Here is an 18,065-nt window from a genome sequence, read left to right as displayed (position 1 = left end):
GCGTTGGCGATGGCGAGTACAGAAGAAGATTTAGCCATGAGCTGTACGAGCTATACGCGTATATCAACATAGTCTAGCGAATTAAAACGCAGCGGCTGTGCTGGCTAGGTCATGTTATGCGAACGAAAGATGACGCTCCGGCCAAGAAAGTGTTTCTATCGGAACCCGCCTATGGAAGCAGGTAGAGGGCGGCCCCACTCCGTTGGAAGGACCAGGTGGAAAACGATTTATACTCCCTTGGTATGACCAATTTGCGCCGGTTGGCAGAAAGAAGGAGCGACTGGCGCGCCTTGTTTGATGACCATAACCGTTTAAATGGTTAAGCGCCAATTACGAAAATAAGTAAGTTATATAGATGATTACCTTGTCAGCGTAGCTACACCGGAAGAGGTGATAGAATTGGCTACTGATGTCACCACAGTTTTAAGGGAGGGCTATTTCCAACTAAGGAAGTGGAGATCAAATTATGTTGAAGTCTTAGGTAAACTCATTGGCATCTTAGATACAATTCAATTGGACTTGCAGTTGGCGGAAACATCTATACTTGGTCTTGCAGTGGGATCCTCCACGGTTGACTTATTTTATCATGTTGTCTTGAGCGAATCCGTTCTCATAACGAAACGACACACAGTGGTCGGTCTTATATGGAGTTGGTGGCCAAAAATACTTCCAGTAGAAATATCAACGTTAAACTTTGCTCACGGCTTTACAAATATGTGATAATTATTTTTTCATAAAATTGGTGCGGGTGATACCTTTATACCGACCCACAACCACCCACTTTCACCGCATGCATACAAAAAGTAAGTATATGTGTGGGGAAAAGTGGTAAGATGTGTCTGTCGCAAATACAATATTTCATAAGATTAAATAAAGAAATTAAAGTTATTAAAATATCCTGCATACATAACAGTAACAAAACAACAAACACACACAAATGTTTACATTTGCATATCGTCGACTGGATAAAATAATGTCGTATGTTACATGTGAGCACATATAACATACGATAATAATTTATCACATTGACGCTATCAGAAAACTGTCGCAAAACATAGTTAGTGGCAGAAAGTGGCAGCTGATATTAACACTTGAGAATCTTAAAGCTTTGACTAATAGTAAGATATAAGTTCCAACGTGAGGATCGGTGAGGAACTCAACTAAAACTTTAGCTAAATTTGAAATATTTGTGCAAATGAACACTAATAAAAGCTCTGGTGAAATTTTAAATAATAAAAAAAAAAGGAAAAAGCTAAAAACACTAAAATTTTTTCAAAGTGAAGTAAATACCTTTCACTTCAATATTCATTTCTATTTATTTCAATATAATGATATTTTATGTATTTTTAAATAGCTTAAATTTGCACTTTATTTTTAACTTGCTCACACTGCTAAAACCAACTAATACCATAACCTCACTTTTGAAGCTATTCTTAAAGAGTACAGTTCGAATACAACACAAACAAATATACATTTTAAAAGGCTGTTCTAATAAGAGATACTAACGATATATTTGGTGGCAAACTTTTCACTTCGATTTTTTTTATTTTTAGCCTATTTTATATGCGACAGTCGCTTAGTGATGCGGCAAGATTATACGAATGTTGTGTCCCGTACTTCTTCTCGCGAAACTCTTTGTACAAAAATTATGGCAAACGAGATTAGAGTGGGATTCACCCTTTCATGGGAGTTACTACATGAATGGCTAACCTTCCGTAACTATCTGAAGAAACTATAAGAGTTACGAATACCCCGATGGTCTAGCATGCAGCCCCATGAAACGTCATATCTGTATGGCTTTTCTCATGCTAGTTTAAAGGCATATGTTGCCGAAAACCGCTGACGGGAAGGTCGTGAACCGGATCATTGCAGAGAAAACACGAGTGGCACCCCTACATCATATCACTATTCCACGACTGGAGTTATGTGCTGCGCGCTTATTGGCTACGCTACTTAATGAAATCAAGGCAAGTTTACGATTATAGGATCTATTTTATGGTCCGATTCGAATATTGTTCTACACTGGCTACGTAAAAATACCTCACAGTTGCAACAGTATTTGTCAAATCGGGTTGGCATGATTCAGCGAAGCACAAGGGTAGACGAATATTGGCAGCACATTCCCTCGACATTGAATCCAGCCTATTTCCTAAACCGATGCTTTACTGCGTCGGATTTGATGAATCATCAACTATTGTGGCAGGGTCCCGCATTAGATGGTTACCCAATCCATCGAATACAATTTTTGGCACCGGAGGAGATTATCCAAATGGAAGCTGAATTCAGACCTCTCAAATCAACTATAGTGCATACTACCATGGATTTTACATTGCAAACTCAATATACTAAAGGTGATGAGACAATAGTCATAGACTTGCTAGACCGATTCAGTTATCTTAGAAAGGTAATACGCACAATAGCATACATACATCATGATGATGAAAAAAAGGTACTTGGAGCGATCGGTCTACTTCCATCGTATCAGCATCCGATATTGACTCTGCGCCCTACTGGCATATATACGCAGAGCAATATTGGTTCTTTCAACCAGAAATTGCATCGCTCCTAAAGAGGCGAGATATTCCTCCATCAAGTAGGCTTCTCACTTTGGCTTCATTTATTGATATTTCTACATTCAACATTCTTCGGGTGGCTGGCCGATTAAACAATGCAACTGTTGACCAGGAAAGACGACATCCTATCATACTTCCAAGGGAAAGCTCCTTAACTAAGCTTACCGCGCAAGTTCATCGGGACACATTGCATGGTGTTGTCCAACTCATGCTACACACTCTTCGTCAGAAATGTTGGATCCTAAGCGGGCGAAGTTTGGTGAAGCAATGTGTTCAGTCATGCAAGGTTTGCAGGCGTCATAAGCATAAAATAATGAATCTACGAATGGCGTCTTTACCAAAGGGACGCGTTATCTCCGCGCCACCCTTTTCGATATCCGTTGTGGACTACTGTGACCCATTTAATATTCGGATTGGATCGAAATCTGTCCGCACGGTCAAGAAAACTTATGCTGGAATCTTTGTATGTATGTTTACCATGGCAGTACACATCGAGCTGGCAGAAGATCTTTCATTTGTAGCATTTATCAACTTTTATACCCGTTCCGTCAGTAGACGTGGCCCATGTTCCGATCTATAGAAATGCAACAACATTTCTGGAAGCATTGGCACGATGAGTATATGTCTACTTTGCAGACCCGTTCAAAGTGGCGTGGGACTAGAAGCAATGTCCAAGTAGGTGATATTGTCATTATTCGACATGACAATCTACCCGCTACTCATTGGCGACTCTATAGAGTCATTCGGCTACATCCGAACAAGAGTGGGTTGGTATGAGTGATTACCATCAAACATGCAATGGGAGAATGTACGCGACAAATTCAGAAATTGTGAATCATCCTGAACGTACCCGTTCGGCCGGGCAGGATGTTTGAGACTGTTTACTTAGTTTGTGGATTGTGCACCAAAGTCAACGGATTGTCCGACAGGATCCGCAGATTGTGATACCGACTGTCCGACTGGGTATGCGACTGATTGGGGCTGATATTGTTTCGGTTTTTATTGTTAGATATATCCACCAAGATCTCATTTTTCTTATCACTAACTTTTGGTTTTTAATAGAGTTTTTTCATTGAAAGTGGTAGTGAACCGCACTATCGGGGAATAATAGTTTTTCGTTAACTCAAGGACAAACATCAAGTAAGTTATCTCCTCACAGGAGAGGACAACCATCATAGTAGTTATCTTACGCAATACATTCCTTTAAATGACAGTTATTGCAAAAAAAGTTGTGATAGTGATCCCAAGGACAAATAGGCTGGCAAATGCACCCATGAATGAACGAGCATTGCTGAGAAAAACATTTTTGTTCCGGTTGACTTAAGTAGGATATAAAACAAATCGGTAGGCGCTACCACCGATTAAGTTGATAGCGGCGACCGAAAAAGTCGGATAATTTAGAAATGGACAACAGGAACATGGCCAAGTTGACACAAAAAAGACACGGCCAAGTTGGATTGATCGGAAGGAATTAATGTGGAAGAGTATGTCTTTCAGGATGAACAGTGACGAGCAAAAACTTGATCATGGTATTGCTTGCAATATCTACAAAAACGCCGACAATGGATCTCAAATGGAATCGCAGGAGAAACTTTCAACTCCCAAGATGGAGTCCCAAGAGACGCGCATAACATCTAAGATTAAGGCACAAGAGATAGAAGAGGATGCTTAAGAAAGTCGAATCCAGGAGGATCAACTTAATCGCCCGGCTACTTCAACGAGTAATCCGAAGGTTAGAAATTCCATCCTTTGACATTTGTGGCATTGAAAGGACCTGCTACTTAAATTTTACAGGCGTTAAAGAGAGACGATACGGAAGCAAACTTAAAAAGCAGATATACCAAATAGGTCGGTTGACCTTATGACGCAGAATAGAAAATTAGTAAAATTTTGGACAGTGGGCGTTACACCGCCTACTTTTAAAAGAGGTTAATTAAAAAGTTTTGCAAGCTGTAATTTGGCAGTCGTTGAAGATATCATGATGAAATTTGGCAGGAACGTTACCCCTATTACTATACAAGGGCCTACCTAATTATTTTCTAGCTTTTAGTATTATTACTACTTCATGTAAGTATTGTTTTCAGTAAAACCGTTTATTTAAAGATTTTTTTTTTTTTTGAATTATTTTATTTCTATTTTGTTTGTTGATAATTTAGTTTATTGTTCTGTAAATTGAATTGAATTTTGTACGCATATTTGGTGAAATTTTCGTTTAAAACGTTTTATTATTGTATCTTATTGTAATGCAAGTAGGTACACAATATTTTTGGTTTTTTCGTTCGTTGCAAAGATAAACAAATTTTAGGCGTTCCAAGTCTAGAGCAAGCAACATAAAGCTGGCCATGGGAAAAGCACGGACTCTCTAAATTTAATCCTGTAACAGCAAGCGATTGTCCTTTTGCTTTGTTAATTTAATTGCAAAAGCAAGGCGTACAGGAAATTGTAAGAGCTTAAAATTGAATGGCAAATCTGTAGGAGTCATTGGGATCCGTGGTATGAGCACATCTTCACCTTTACTTTCACCGCTGGTGATTGTTGCTTCGATTACTTTCGGCATTAATTTCTTAACGCAAAGTCTGGTTACATTGCACAATTTTTGTAGGTCTAAATTCCGCAGAAGCATGATTGGCCAATTTTCAAAATTAATATATGCGCAGGCATTCCAGGTGGTTCTAAAGGGTTTAGAAATTCAATTGGATAATTCACAATTTGATCTTCATCTGTAACTGTGTCGATCGATTTATATTTCGCCACTTCACCAGGAATTTGGTTTTGAATGCGATCATTGATTTTGTTAACATGATCATTTTTGGGAGCTAAGATTGCTCGTTCGCATAGTCAAAAAAAAAAAAAATGTATTAAAAATTCTGAATTTGGAAATATGAAATATGAAAACCTTCGTTTTGATCGAAGGATTTATAGCCAAAATTTGGTGATGATTGAAGTGTGGGAAATACGTTTCCATAGGGAACACACAAACAGAATTTGATTTTTATACTCAGTTGAGCAGAGCTCACAGAGTATATTAACTTTGATTGGATAACGATTGGTTGTACAAGTATAAAAGAATCGAGATAGATATACATTTCCATATATCAAAATCATCAGGATCGAAAAAAATTTGATTGAGCCATGTCCGCCCGTCCGTCCGTCCGTTAACACGATAACTTGAGTAAATTTTGAGGTATCTTGATGAAATTTGGTATGTAGGTTCCTAAGCACTCATATCAGATCGCTTTTTAAAATGAACAATATCGGACTATAACCACGCCCACTTTTTCGATATCGAAAATTTCGAAAAACCGAAAAAGTGCGATAATTCATTACCAAAGACGGATAAAGCGATGAAGCTTAGTAGCTGAGTTGAGCTTATGACGCAAAATAGAAAATTAGTAAAATTTTGGGCAATGGGCGTGGCACCGCCCACTTTTAAAAGAAGGTAATTTAAAAGTTTTGCAAGCTGTAATTTGGCAGTCGTTGAAGATATTATGATGAAATTTGGCAGGAACGTTACTACTATCACTATATATATGCTTAATAAAAATTAGCAAAATCGGAGAACGACCACGCCCACTTTTAAAAAATAATATTTTTTAAAGTCAAATTCTAACAAAAAATTTAATATCTTTACTGTATATATGTAAATTATGTCAACATTCAACACCAGTAATGATATGGTGCAACAAAATGCAAAAATAAAAGAAAATTTCAAAATGGGCGTGGCTCCGCCCTTTTTCATTTAATTTGTCTAGGATACTTTTAAAACCATAAGTCGAACAAAAATTTCCCAATCCTTGTAAAATTTTGTAGGAGCTTAGATTCTGGGACGATAACTTATTTCTATGAAAAAGGGCGAAATCGGTTGAAGTCACGCCCAGTTTTTATACACAGTCGACGGTCTGTCCTTCCGCTCGGCCGCTAAGGCGATAACTTGAGAAAAAATCGATATATCTTTACTAAACTTAGTTCACGTACTTATCTGAACTGACTTTATCTTGGTATAAAAAATGACCGAAATCTGAATATGACCACGCCCACTTTTTCGATATCGAAAGTTACGAAAAATGAAAAAAAATGCCATAATTCTATACCAAATACGAAAAAAGGGATGAAACATGGTAATTGGATTGGTTTATTGACGCAAAATATAACTTTAGAAAAAAGCTTTGTAAAATGGGTGTGACACCTACCATATTAAGTAGAATAAAATGAAAAACTTCTGCAGGGCGGAATAAAAAACCCTTGAAATCTTGGCAGGAATACTGTTTGTGGTATTATATATATAAACAAATTAGCGGTATCCGACAGATGATGTTCTGGGTCACCCTGGTCCACATTTTGATCGATATCTGGGAAACGCCTTTACATATACAACTACCACTCCCTTTTAAAAGCCTCATTAATACCTTTAATTTGATACCCATATCGTACAAACACATTCTAGAGTCACCCCTGGTCCACCTTTATGGCGATATCTCGAAAAGACATCCACCTAAAGAACTAAGCCCCACGCCCTTTTAAAATACTCATTAACACCTTTCGTTTGACACCCATATTGTACAAACGATTTCTAGAGTCACCCCTGGTCAACCTTTATGCCGATATCTGGAATAGGCGACCACCTATACAACTACCACCACTCCCTTTAAAACCCTCATTAATACCTTTAATTTGATACCCATATCGTACAAACACATTCTAGAGTCACCCCTGGCCCACCTTTATGGCGATATCTCGAAAAGGCGTCCACTATAGAACTAAGCCCCACACCCTTTTGAAACACTCATTAGCACCTTTCGCTTGATACCCATATTGTACAAACGCATTATAGAGTCACCCCTGCTGCACCTTTATGGCGATATCTGATCTGGAAAAGGCGTCCACCTATAGAACTAAGGCCCACTCCCTTTTAACATTTAACATTTATTGTATTATAAGATCACTCCCTTTTAAAATACTCATTAACACCTTTCATTTGATACCCATATCGTACAAACAAATTCTAGAGTCACCCCTGGTCCACCTTTATGCCGATATCTCGAAAAGGCGACCACCTATACAACTTACACCACTCCCTTTTAAAACCCTCATTAATACCTTTAATTTGATACCCATATAGTACAAACACATTCTAGAGTCACCCCTGGTCCACCTTTATGGCAATATCTCGAAAAGGCGTCCACCTATAGAACTAAGACCCACTCCCTTTAAAAATACTCATTAACACCTTTTGTTTGATAGCCATACTGTACAAACGCATTCTAGAGTCACCCCTGGTCCACCTTTATGCCGATATGTCGAAAAAGCGACCACCTATACAACTACCAGCACTCCCTTTTAAAACCCTCATTAATACCTTTAATTTACTACCCATATCGTACAAACACATTAATTTTAGAGTCACCCCAGGTCCACCTTTATGGCGATATCTGGAAAAGGCGTCCACCTATAGAACTAAGGCCCACTCCCTTTTAGAATGCTCATTAACTCCTTTCATTTGATACCCATATCGTACAAACAAATTCTAGAGTAACCCCTGGTCCACCTTTATACCGATTTCTCGGAAAGGCGACCACCTATACTACTACCACCACTCCCTTTTAAAGCCCTCATTAATACCTTTAATTTGATACCCATATCGTACAAACACATTCTAGAGTCACCCCTGGTCCACCTTTGTGGCGATATCTCGAAAAGGCGTCGACCTATAGAACTAAGGCCCACTCCCTTTTAAAATGCTCATTAACGTCTTTCGTTTGATACCCATATCGTAGAAGCACATTCTAGAGTCACCCCTGTTCGACCTTTATGGCGATCTCCCGAAATGGCGTCCACCTATAGAACTAAGGCCCACTCTCTTTTAAAATACTCTTTAATACGTTCCAATTGATACCAATGTGATACAAACACATTCCAGGGTTACCCTAGGTTCATTTTCCTACATGGTGATTTTCGCTTATTTTGTCTCCAAAGCTCTCAGCTGAGTATGTAATATTCGGTTACACCCGAACTTAGCCTTCCTTACTTGTTATATATGTATATAGATGTGTTTTTAAATAAAAATTAGCAAATTCGGATGACGAACACGCCCACTTAAAAAAATGTTAAATGTCAAATTTTAACAAAAAATTGAATATCTTTACAGTATATAAGTAAATTATGTGAACATTGAACTCCAGTAATGATATGGTGCAACAAAATACAAAAATGGAAGAAAATTTCAAAATGGGCGTAGCTCCGCCCTTTTTCATTTAATTTGTCTAGAATACTTTTAATACCATAAATTTGGTAAGGGTATCGCTTCAATGACGATAACTGTTTTCTGTGAAAATGGCCGAAATCGGTTGAAGCCACGCCCTGTTTTTATACACAGTCGACCGTCTGTCCTTCCGCTCGGCAGTTAACACAATAACTTGAGGAGGCGAAATAAAAAGCCCTTGGAATCATGGCAGGAATACTGTTCGTGTTATTAAATATATATATAAATTAGCGGTACCCGACAGATATCTCTCTTTAAAACCTTTAATTTGATACCCATATCGTACAAACACATTGTAGAGTCACCCCTGGTCGACCTTTATGGCGATACCTTGAAAAGGCGTCCACCTATAAAAATAAGGCCCACTCCCTTCTAAAATACTCCTTGATACCTTTCGTTTGATACCCATGTCATACAAACACATTGCAGGGTTACCTTAGATTCATTTTCCTACATGATGGTTTTCCCTTATTTGACAAAGGATGAAGGAAAATCGTTCAAAAAAACGCCAGCCTTGGTCTACAATTTGGTTAATATTTCCCAAATGTATGTGATATGGAATTAAAAACCACTTATAAACCATCTACGAAGCCCAACGAAACCAACGCCGCTAAGCTCTCAGCTGAGTATGTAATGTTCGGTTACAACCGAACTTAGCCTTCCTTACTTGTTCTTAATAGTTTTGCTTTCTCAGCGCAAGTCGTAGCCTTTACCGAAACACGGTTAACATCTGATAACTTAAATCCTGAGTTTTTCTCAAACAGTTATGTGGTTCATCGGCGTGATCGTATATCTAGAAGTGGAGGTGTCCTCATTGCTGTGGACTCACGCTTTTCATCAGAGTTGTTGGCGTCGAACAACTCATCTGAAATACAATTTTTAGCAGTGAAGCTGTCATTAAATAATTATAGTTTATTCATTTGCTGTTCATATATACCGCCTCGTTCGGATTTGCTTATTTATTCTTACCATAACTTAGCTATTCGTAATGTATACTCTCAGTTACGAGATAAAGATCGTATAGTAGTTCTTGGTGATTTTAATTTGCACTCGGTGAACCCCAAGCATTCAACATAAATTTTTCAACTCTCTATTGGATACATCTCTAGTTCAGATCAACGATGTGTTAAATTGTAAGAATAAAATTCTTGATTTGGTACTTGTTGATGACTCTGTGGGTACCAATCTTAATCGTGTTTCTCCATTATCTCTTTCTGAGGATCCCCTACACCCTACGATTGCTCTTGATATTTTTCTACCTCCTACTGTGTCTGAAGTATCTAAATAAAATCTCGTTCGAGATATTTCTTTAAAATAACTTCTTTAAATGAATTTGTATGCGTGTTATGACCTAGAATCAGCAATTTCCTTATTTTACGTTATCTTAATTGCTTCTTCGAAAGCTGTATTCCCTCAAATGCATTTGTGTAGGCTCACACAAGCCACCTTGGTTCTCTAATCAACTTGTGAGACTTAATAGCATCAAATCTAGGCTTTATAAACGTTTTAAGAGATCAGGAATACCATCTAACTTTTCAAAGTATCTAGTTGCTCGATCCAACTTTCATTGTCTTAATAAAATGTGTTACAAAAATTATTTAACCAGTTGTAAACTTCAGTTTTTTTAGGAATCCGAAAAAATTCTATAGTTTTGTTAACTCTAAGAGAAAAACTTCTGGATTTCCAACTGCCTTCACTTTTGGTTGTAAGAATGTTAATTTCGATAATTGTATCGCCAATTTATTTGCAGATTTTTTCAGAATCGACGTATTCATCCAAATCACGTCAAACTGGTCAATATCCTTAGAAATTAGAAAGTGTTATATGCATACTAAATCCAGTCATTGATAACAATACTGTTCTTCAGATTCTTTTGGATTTGAAACCATTTTTTTCTCCGGGGCCTGATGGTGTTCCTAGCTGTGTGCTTAAGTACTGTGCCGTGAATCTATCAGAGCCGATTACTGAATTATTTACGCTATCCATGGAATCTGGGTATTTGCCATTAATTTGGAAGAAGTCCATTATCATCCCTTTGCACAAAAAAGGTAGTAGATCTAATATTGAGAACTATAAGCTTTCAGCTATCGCTAAAACTTTCGAACGAATTATTACTCGTCAACTTCAGCGCGTGTGTAGCTCTTTACTATCGTCTAGACAGCATGGTTTGTACCTCGAAGATCAGCCACTACCCAGCTTGGTAGAGTTTACCTCTTTAGTAATGTACGGAATTTTCAACAAAAGGCAAATTGACGTGATTTACACCAACTTCAGTAAAGCCTTTGACTTTATCATGAACTTCTAATTTTTAAACTTGATTTTCTTGGGTTTCCGAAGCATTTACTTCTCTGGCTTGAAAGTTATCTCGCCAACAGGACTCAACAAGTTTTGTTTAAAAATTGTCTTTCTAAGAAGTTTAATATAACGTCTGTGGTTCCTCAAGGTAGTAATTTGGGTCCGTTACTTTTTATCCTATTCATAAATGATTTACCAAAAATTATCCTACATTACCGTACTTTTATGTATGCGGATGATGTTAAACTTTGCTATGCATACCTGCCCTCTGAGTTATCCTCTTTCCATCTCTCACAGGCCGACTTGGCCAATGCACACAATCTTTTCAATTCACAGCGGATTTACTAGATTTAAACTGTTCTAAATGCAAGCTGGTGACATTTCATCGTGTGATGCCAATTTTGGCATCTTATACGTTAAACAGCTCGCTCTTGGCGCGTATATCTGTTGTAAGTGATTCTTTTTGATCCGAAACTTTGTTTCTATATGCATATTTCATCAATTGTCAACAAAGCAACAGGGGTACTTGGATTTGTGAAACGGTGGGCCAAAGAGTTTGATGATCCGTATTTCACTAAGCTCCTTTTCACATCTTTAGTACGTCCAATACTTGAGTACTGCTCGTGTGTCTGGTGTCCGCGATATCAAGAATATATACATCGAATTGAGTGGGTTCAGAAACAATTTTTAATTTTCGCACTCCGTGGCCTTAACTGGGTTCCTAACTTTCATCTACCACCATACAAAAATGGGCTGCTTCTTATTAGTTTGCCAACTTTGGAAAACCGAAGAATATTACGTGGGGTAATTTTCCTGCACAAGCTCATCATCGGTGAGATAGACACCTCTTACCTTGTCAGTCACCTAAACTTCCCTGTCCATAGTAGAACTTTTAGACACTATGTGCCCTTCCACCTATCAACTTGCCGACGAAATTTTGCTAAAAATGATCCGTTGCGGAATTGGTGCTCGCGCTATAATTATTTGTATAATTGTATGGGTATCAGCATGGAATAGTCTTTTACTGCTTTGCATAATTCAATACTCTCACATCTGACCTGATTTTTAATTAAAATAAGAACAAATTTAATTCTCTTTTTGTTTATAGTTGAATTTAATTTTTAAAGTTCTTATGTATTCAAGTCTAATGTTAGCTTTTAAATTTACAAATATTTTGTTATTGAATTATATTATTTTTAGTAGTCGACCGCGTTGTGTCTGTTGTTTACTTTAAATAAAAAAAAATAAATAAAATAAAATAAAACAAACAATGCTTCAATGGCGGAAAACTAGGTCACAGTACACAGTACAACCATAATAGTCTCAACAATGTGGGTAGTCGTAACCACAGACCTGGAGGAGATGAGCAAATCTCCAAGTCAACTCAATCGTTAAACTAAAGTTAGTCAGCTACAAGGAGCGACAGCTGGCTCCTGCAATTGAATGGCCCATAATTTCTGTCTCGCAAATTGGAAGAAGGTCTAGCAATCTTACTGTCGGAGGATATATAATGTACGTTTACTGACTGTAGATACGGGCGCATCTCATTTCTTCATTCGATCTGATTTAGTAAACAACGAGATAAGACCACTGAACGGAGCAGGGTTGCTACTGGCGAGGATGCCCAAGTTCTGGAAGAAGTAACATGTGAAGTCGCAATTGGTAATGTCACAATATCACACAATTTGTGGGTGGCAGAGATTTTTGATGAAATCATAATGGGAGTAGACTTCCTAGCTGACCAGGGTACATGGATGTGCTACTAAATCTTGGCTACGAGGAAGGCTACAGCAGAAAAAGAGTGCTGGTGGAGGAGAGATGTACTTATTCCGGGAAGAGTATTCAATAAACTCAAAATGACCAAAGGAACTATATTGGGAAGATGCCAAGATGCTGAATGAATTACTATTTAATTGGGAACAGCTCCAGGAAATGAAAGATTGTTTTTTCAGATGACATCACTGCATGGACGGAAGGGCTAGAGAAAGACTACCAAACATCAAATTAACACTGCTATTGCGAGGCCAATCAGTGTTCCGTTGGCCAAGCGAGAAGTTGTGAGTCAAATCATATAAGAAATGAGCGACAGTGGCGTAATGGAACCATCAGCTAGTCAATGGATCTCACTGTTAGTACTTCCGAAAAAGAAGGACGGAAAAATAAGGTTTTGCGTGGACTGTCGGAAATTAAACGACGTCACGAAAAAGTAAAGCTACCCTATGCCAAGCATTGACGACACTCGGGTATCGCTATTTAGTACAAATTGCTGTTCCACAATAGACTTTAAAAGTGGCTTAAAGGAGGAAGACAAGTAGAAAACAGCCTTCAGTAGTGGATATAGTCTTTGGCAATTTACTGTAGTGCTCTTTGGACTATGTAATGTACCAGCCACTTTTGAGAGGCTTATGGATCAGGTACTGCAAGGACTACATTGGAAAACATGCTTGGTCTACCTAGACGACATTATCGTATTAGGAAACAACTTTGAGGAACATCTAAAGAACTTGGAGAAGGTTTTCGGGAAAAGAGATGGCACCAGCCTGAAACTTAGCCCCAAAAAGTGTTCACTGTTTAAAAAGGAAGTAAGTTACTTGGGTCACAAAGTAACGACGGAAGGCATCTGCACCGCGAACAAAAATAAAAACTTATTATTTAACAAACACATTTTTCATAAATTTATTAACTTACGAATATAAAAATGATTAATAATTTAATCAGTAATTAATTCACCATGTATATATCTTTAATATATAATAATGATTAATAAATGAATCCCTAAATATCCCTAGTAAATTTACTAACAATAACAAAATCTATGAAAATTATTAATAGTTCTTAAACTTTTGATTTTATAAAAAAAATTTTATAATAAGGTTAGGTTGAACTGGTCGGTCAATAAAGGTCTCACATAGACTAAATGTGTCCATAGTGTTACCAGAATTTGAGACCAAGCGGAAGAATCCCAATAAGGCATCAGGACTTATGTTATAGAAAAACTCCGTCCTCAGGACCTAGATTAATTGCTTCCTCGAGATCTAGCAACTCTTCCGCACCTAATAGATGGACCTGGTCATCACTCTAGTGATAAGAAATAGGTGGACACACTTATATGGGTTTAGGCTTTATCGTTCGAGCTTGCCGATTGCCGATTTCATTTATTCTAAATAGTGATGGGAGAAGTGCACCAAGGATGGTATGTAGGATACCCGATTTCAATAAGATATCAAGATTGAATCAAGTTGACGTGTTTACAGACGATCCGACATTTCTTGATTAATTTATTTATTTACTCTAATTTTTCTTTTTGATTAGCTTATGCCATGTTCGGGAGAAAAGTTTTGCAGGAGCTTTTTTCAGACATCAACACAATGCATCGAATTAAAACTAAACTACTACCCTGGCTAGGTCATGATATTCGAATGAAAGATAATGCTTCGGGCAACAAGATATTCTTATCGGGACCCTAGAGCGGAAACCACTTCTCTGGAAGGATCAGGTGAAAAACGATTTATATTTGGACGAACATTACCGTTTAAACGGTTAGCCGCCAATTAGTGAGTAAATTATGCCGATAAAAGCTACCATACTTTTACAATGAAGCCCTTAGGAAGTGAATTTATGTTTTTATTCATGGGGCGTTATCAGGAAAATTCTGGTTTTTGCAAAAAGTTAATTTTAAATTGTTTCAATATTTTGGTGAAACTTACACTTGGGATATTTTCATTGGAACAGACTCCGTCCTGTAGTAATCGATCACGTATCTCCCATGCAAAAATACTTGGACACTCGCGCTTGTATATTGAAATCTTACTAACAACCTCAGCGGTGGCAACCCTCGGCTTTGAACCGCCAATAGCACGAGGGCGAATACTACCGGTTTCGTAGTACCTGAAAATAAAAATATGTATAAGTTAAATTAGGTAATTGGTTCAGTAATAAAATCTTTTCCACTAACTTAAATTTTAAATTACAACAATATGTATTAACAGAATTTTGTGAAACGCTAAAATACAGATGAAACGCGCAAATAAGCATAAGTGCGTATTTCACCGAAAATGAAACATCGGCATCAGACGTATCTAGTGTGCAGGTGCCAGTAGGAACATTTCTTTAGTTAATAGCTGAATAACGATTAGAAATTTGAACCTAAATTTTAAGCAATAGTCTCATCAGCAGTTCTAAATACTTTTCTACTAAATTTGAAAATCTTAAGGATACTGCACGTTTTAATTCGCTGGACTATGTTAATGCCTGCACAATGCTCATACAGCTCATCATTAAACTTTCTTCGGTATTCGCCGTCGCCTACGCGTAGAGATCTTGTACCGATGTAAAGCAATCAAAAAAGCATTTTTATAGTAAACTTCGAATATATGTACACATTTACGTATTTAGAACTCTCAGACAATTTTGGAATAATAAATCTTTAAGGCTATTCCTAATATTCTGAATGCACCAACAAACGACTCAAAATGGTCCAAAAATTCCGAGCGAACCTAACGAAAGAAATAATCGAATGTATCGGTTTCTCCTTTATGTCATTGTGACGTACGAAAAAGGGGTGGTAAGCGAGGAAGGAGAGTCGGCGACGTCACTTCCGGAAAAGAATCGGTCTCTTTTTTTATCCAGACTTCGAGCTGTACACATCGTTCGGTAAAGTTATAAATATAATTATTACTTGATCAGTTCACCGTAAGGATTATCCACCAACTGGGTAATCGACTGAACAAAGATGGTCGTAAGGAGTTATATGTGGAAGTACCCGTACTTCGAGACAATAAAATGTATGGTCCCTGCATTGTTATAGCTGCGCGCTGAATATTCGGATATTTTATTCACCTATCGATATAAGTTTTCCAACTGCTGTATTTTGGAACAGTCGGTTAGAAGATTTCGAAGTAAATTTACTAAAGCTTCAAAGTAAATCAAGTTTTTTTTTGTTCCCGTTTTCGGACAACACGTATTCTTGTTAGGCTATTATCACTCTTTAAGAGTGTAAGAGAAGAAAAAAAATGTAATAGCTGAGAGGTTAAAAAGTTTCATTGTGTACCTGAATACCTATTGAGAGCCAATTGAGAAAGGATGGGAAGAATAGCTAAGAATGAGTACCTAGTTACTTTACTTATGCTGTGATCCGTTTTCAAGCCTCGCATAAAAACGTAGCAAAGTTTTCGCACTGTAAATCAGCTACAAGTACTCAAAAAAAAAAAAATATATATAACAAATAAAGGTGCCGTTTAAAAAAAAAAATGTCTCCCCATTTCCTCTTACAATAAAATTTGATAAGTGAAATATCATTGATTCAAAACTATTTTTTGCTAAGTTATAGCTTATTATTCTAGTCTACGACCCTTTTAAATTTGTTTTATATCTAAGTTGCCGTGGTCTTTAACCGATCCCGTCCATTTTTACTAGACATATTTTCTGCTATGGAAAATATGTGTACACAATTTTATTACGGTATGCTAATGTTTCTTCGAGTTATGGCTTCCGATACATAGAAAATTGCTTAGCCATAAAAGGGGCGGTGCCACACCCATTTTCAAAAATTTTAGTGTTTTCCAATTTAATGTTATAATTCAATTTAGAAAGTAAAATTCTATTGATACAAAGCTCTTTTTCGCAAATATATAGCTTATTATTTTCGTCTACGACCCTTTTAACACTCTTTTATATAAAAGTGGGCGTGGTCTTTAACCGTCCATTTTTTCTAGAAATATTTTCTGCTATCGGGAAAATTTGTGTATCCAATTTTGTTACGATCCGTTAATATTTCTTCGAGTTATGGCTCCCGAAACATAAAAAATTACTCAGTCATAAAAGGGGCAGTGCTACGCCCATTTTTTAAAATTTTAAGTTTTTCCTATTTATTGTTATAAATCCACTTGGCAAATGAAATACCATTAATATAAAGCTCTTTTTTACAAAGATATAGCTTATTTTATTCGTCCACGACCCTTCTAAAATTTTTTTTATAAAAGTGGGCGCGGTCCTTAACCGATTTCGTAAATTTTCTTTCGAAGCATTTCTTATAGTAAAGGTAACCTCTCTGCCGAATTTTGTTACGATAGGTTTAACGACTTTTGATTTATGATTAATAATATCTGTAAAATTGATTTTATCACAAGTGGGCAGTGCCACGACCATTAAAAAAAAATTTACATTTTTATCAAGAGTCTCAATATCAGACCACATGTCAAATTTCAACATTCTAGGTGTATTATTTACTGAATAATCAGGTTTTTTGTGTTTTCCAAAATGTTATATATGTAAAAAGTGGGTGTGGTTATCATCCCATTTCGGTCATTTTCAATACCAATCTATTCTGGGTCTAGATAAGCTCGTGTACCAAATTTGGTGAAGATATCTCAATATTTACTCCAGGTATCGTGTTAACGGACGGACGGACGGATGGACGGACATGGCTCAATCAAATTTTTTTCGATACTGATGATTTTGATATATGGAAGTCTATATCTATCTCCATCCCTTTATACCTGTACAACCAACCGTTATGTTATCAAAACAAAGTTAATATACTCTGTGTGCAAAGCACGCTGAGTATAAAAACAATAGATAATTTTAAAAGTAAACCTTAATATATCTTGTTATTAGATGTAAATGGTGTATTTATTTTTCTTAGTTAAATCATATTAAAAAAAAATAAAGGAATAGAAAAAGAACTATGAAAATATAGTGGCAAGACAAAACAAAACAAGTAAGGAAGGCTAAGTTCGGGTGTAACCGAACATAACATACTCAGTTGAGAGCTATGGAGACAAAATAAGGAAAATCAATCTGGGGTAACCCTGGAATGTGGTTGTATAACATGTGTATCAAATGGAAGGTATTAAAGAGTATTTTAAGAGAGAGTAGGCCATAGTTCTATGGATGAACGCCATTTAGGGATATCGCCATAAAGGTAGACCAGGGCTGAC

The 18,065-nt window shown here is 36.9% G+C and overlaps 1 protein-coding gene across 15 annotated transcripts in view; it reads right to left on the bottom strand.

Moving 5' to 3' along the window:
- Positions 1 to 18,065, bottom strand: part of ey (eyeless) — a 2,912,801-nt gene that overhangs the window by 1,362,070 nt on the left and 1,532,666 nt on the right. For all 15 annotated transcript variants that reach the window (XR_010947866.1, XR_010947867.1, XM_067758165.1 and 12 more), the window contains one exon: positions 14,835 to 15,015. Coding sequence is in view for 13 of the 15 variants with exons in the window: in XM_067758165.1 (XP_067614266.1) it covers positions 14,835 to 15,015 (181 nt within the window). In the remaining 2 variants the exon portion in view is untranslated. The remainder of the gene's footprint in view (positions 1 to 14,834; positions 15,016 to 18,065) is intronic.

The sequence above is a fragment of the Eurosta solidaginis genome, chromosome X (genome assembly GCF_040869045.1).
Source record: "Eurosta solidaginis isolate ZX-2024a chromosome X, ASM4086904v1, whole genome shotgun sequence".
Classification (NCBI taxonomy): Eukaryota; Metazoa; Arthropoda; class Insecta; order Diptera; family Tephritidae; genus Eurosta; species Eurosta solidaginis.
Note: the sequence above shows the minus strand (reverse complement) of the source record. Positions and strands in the feature narration are given on the sequence as shown.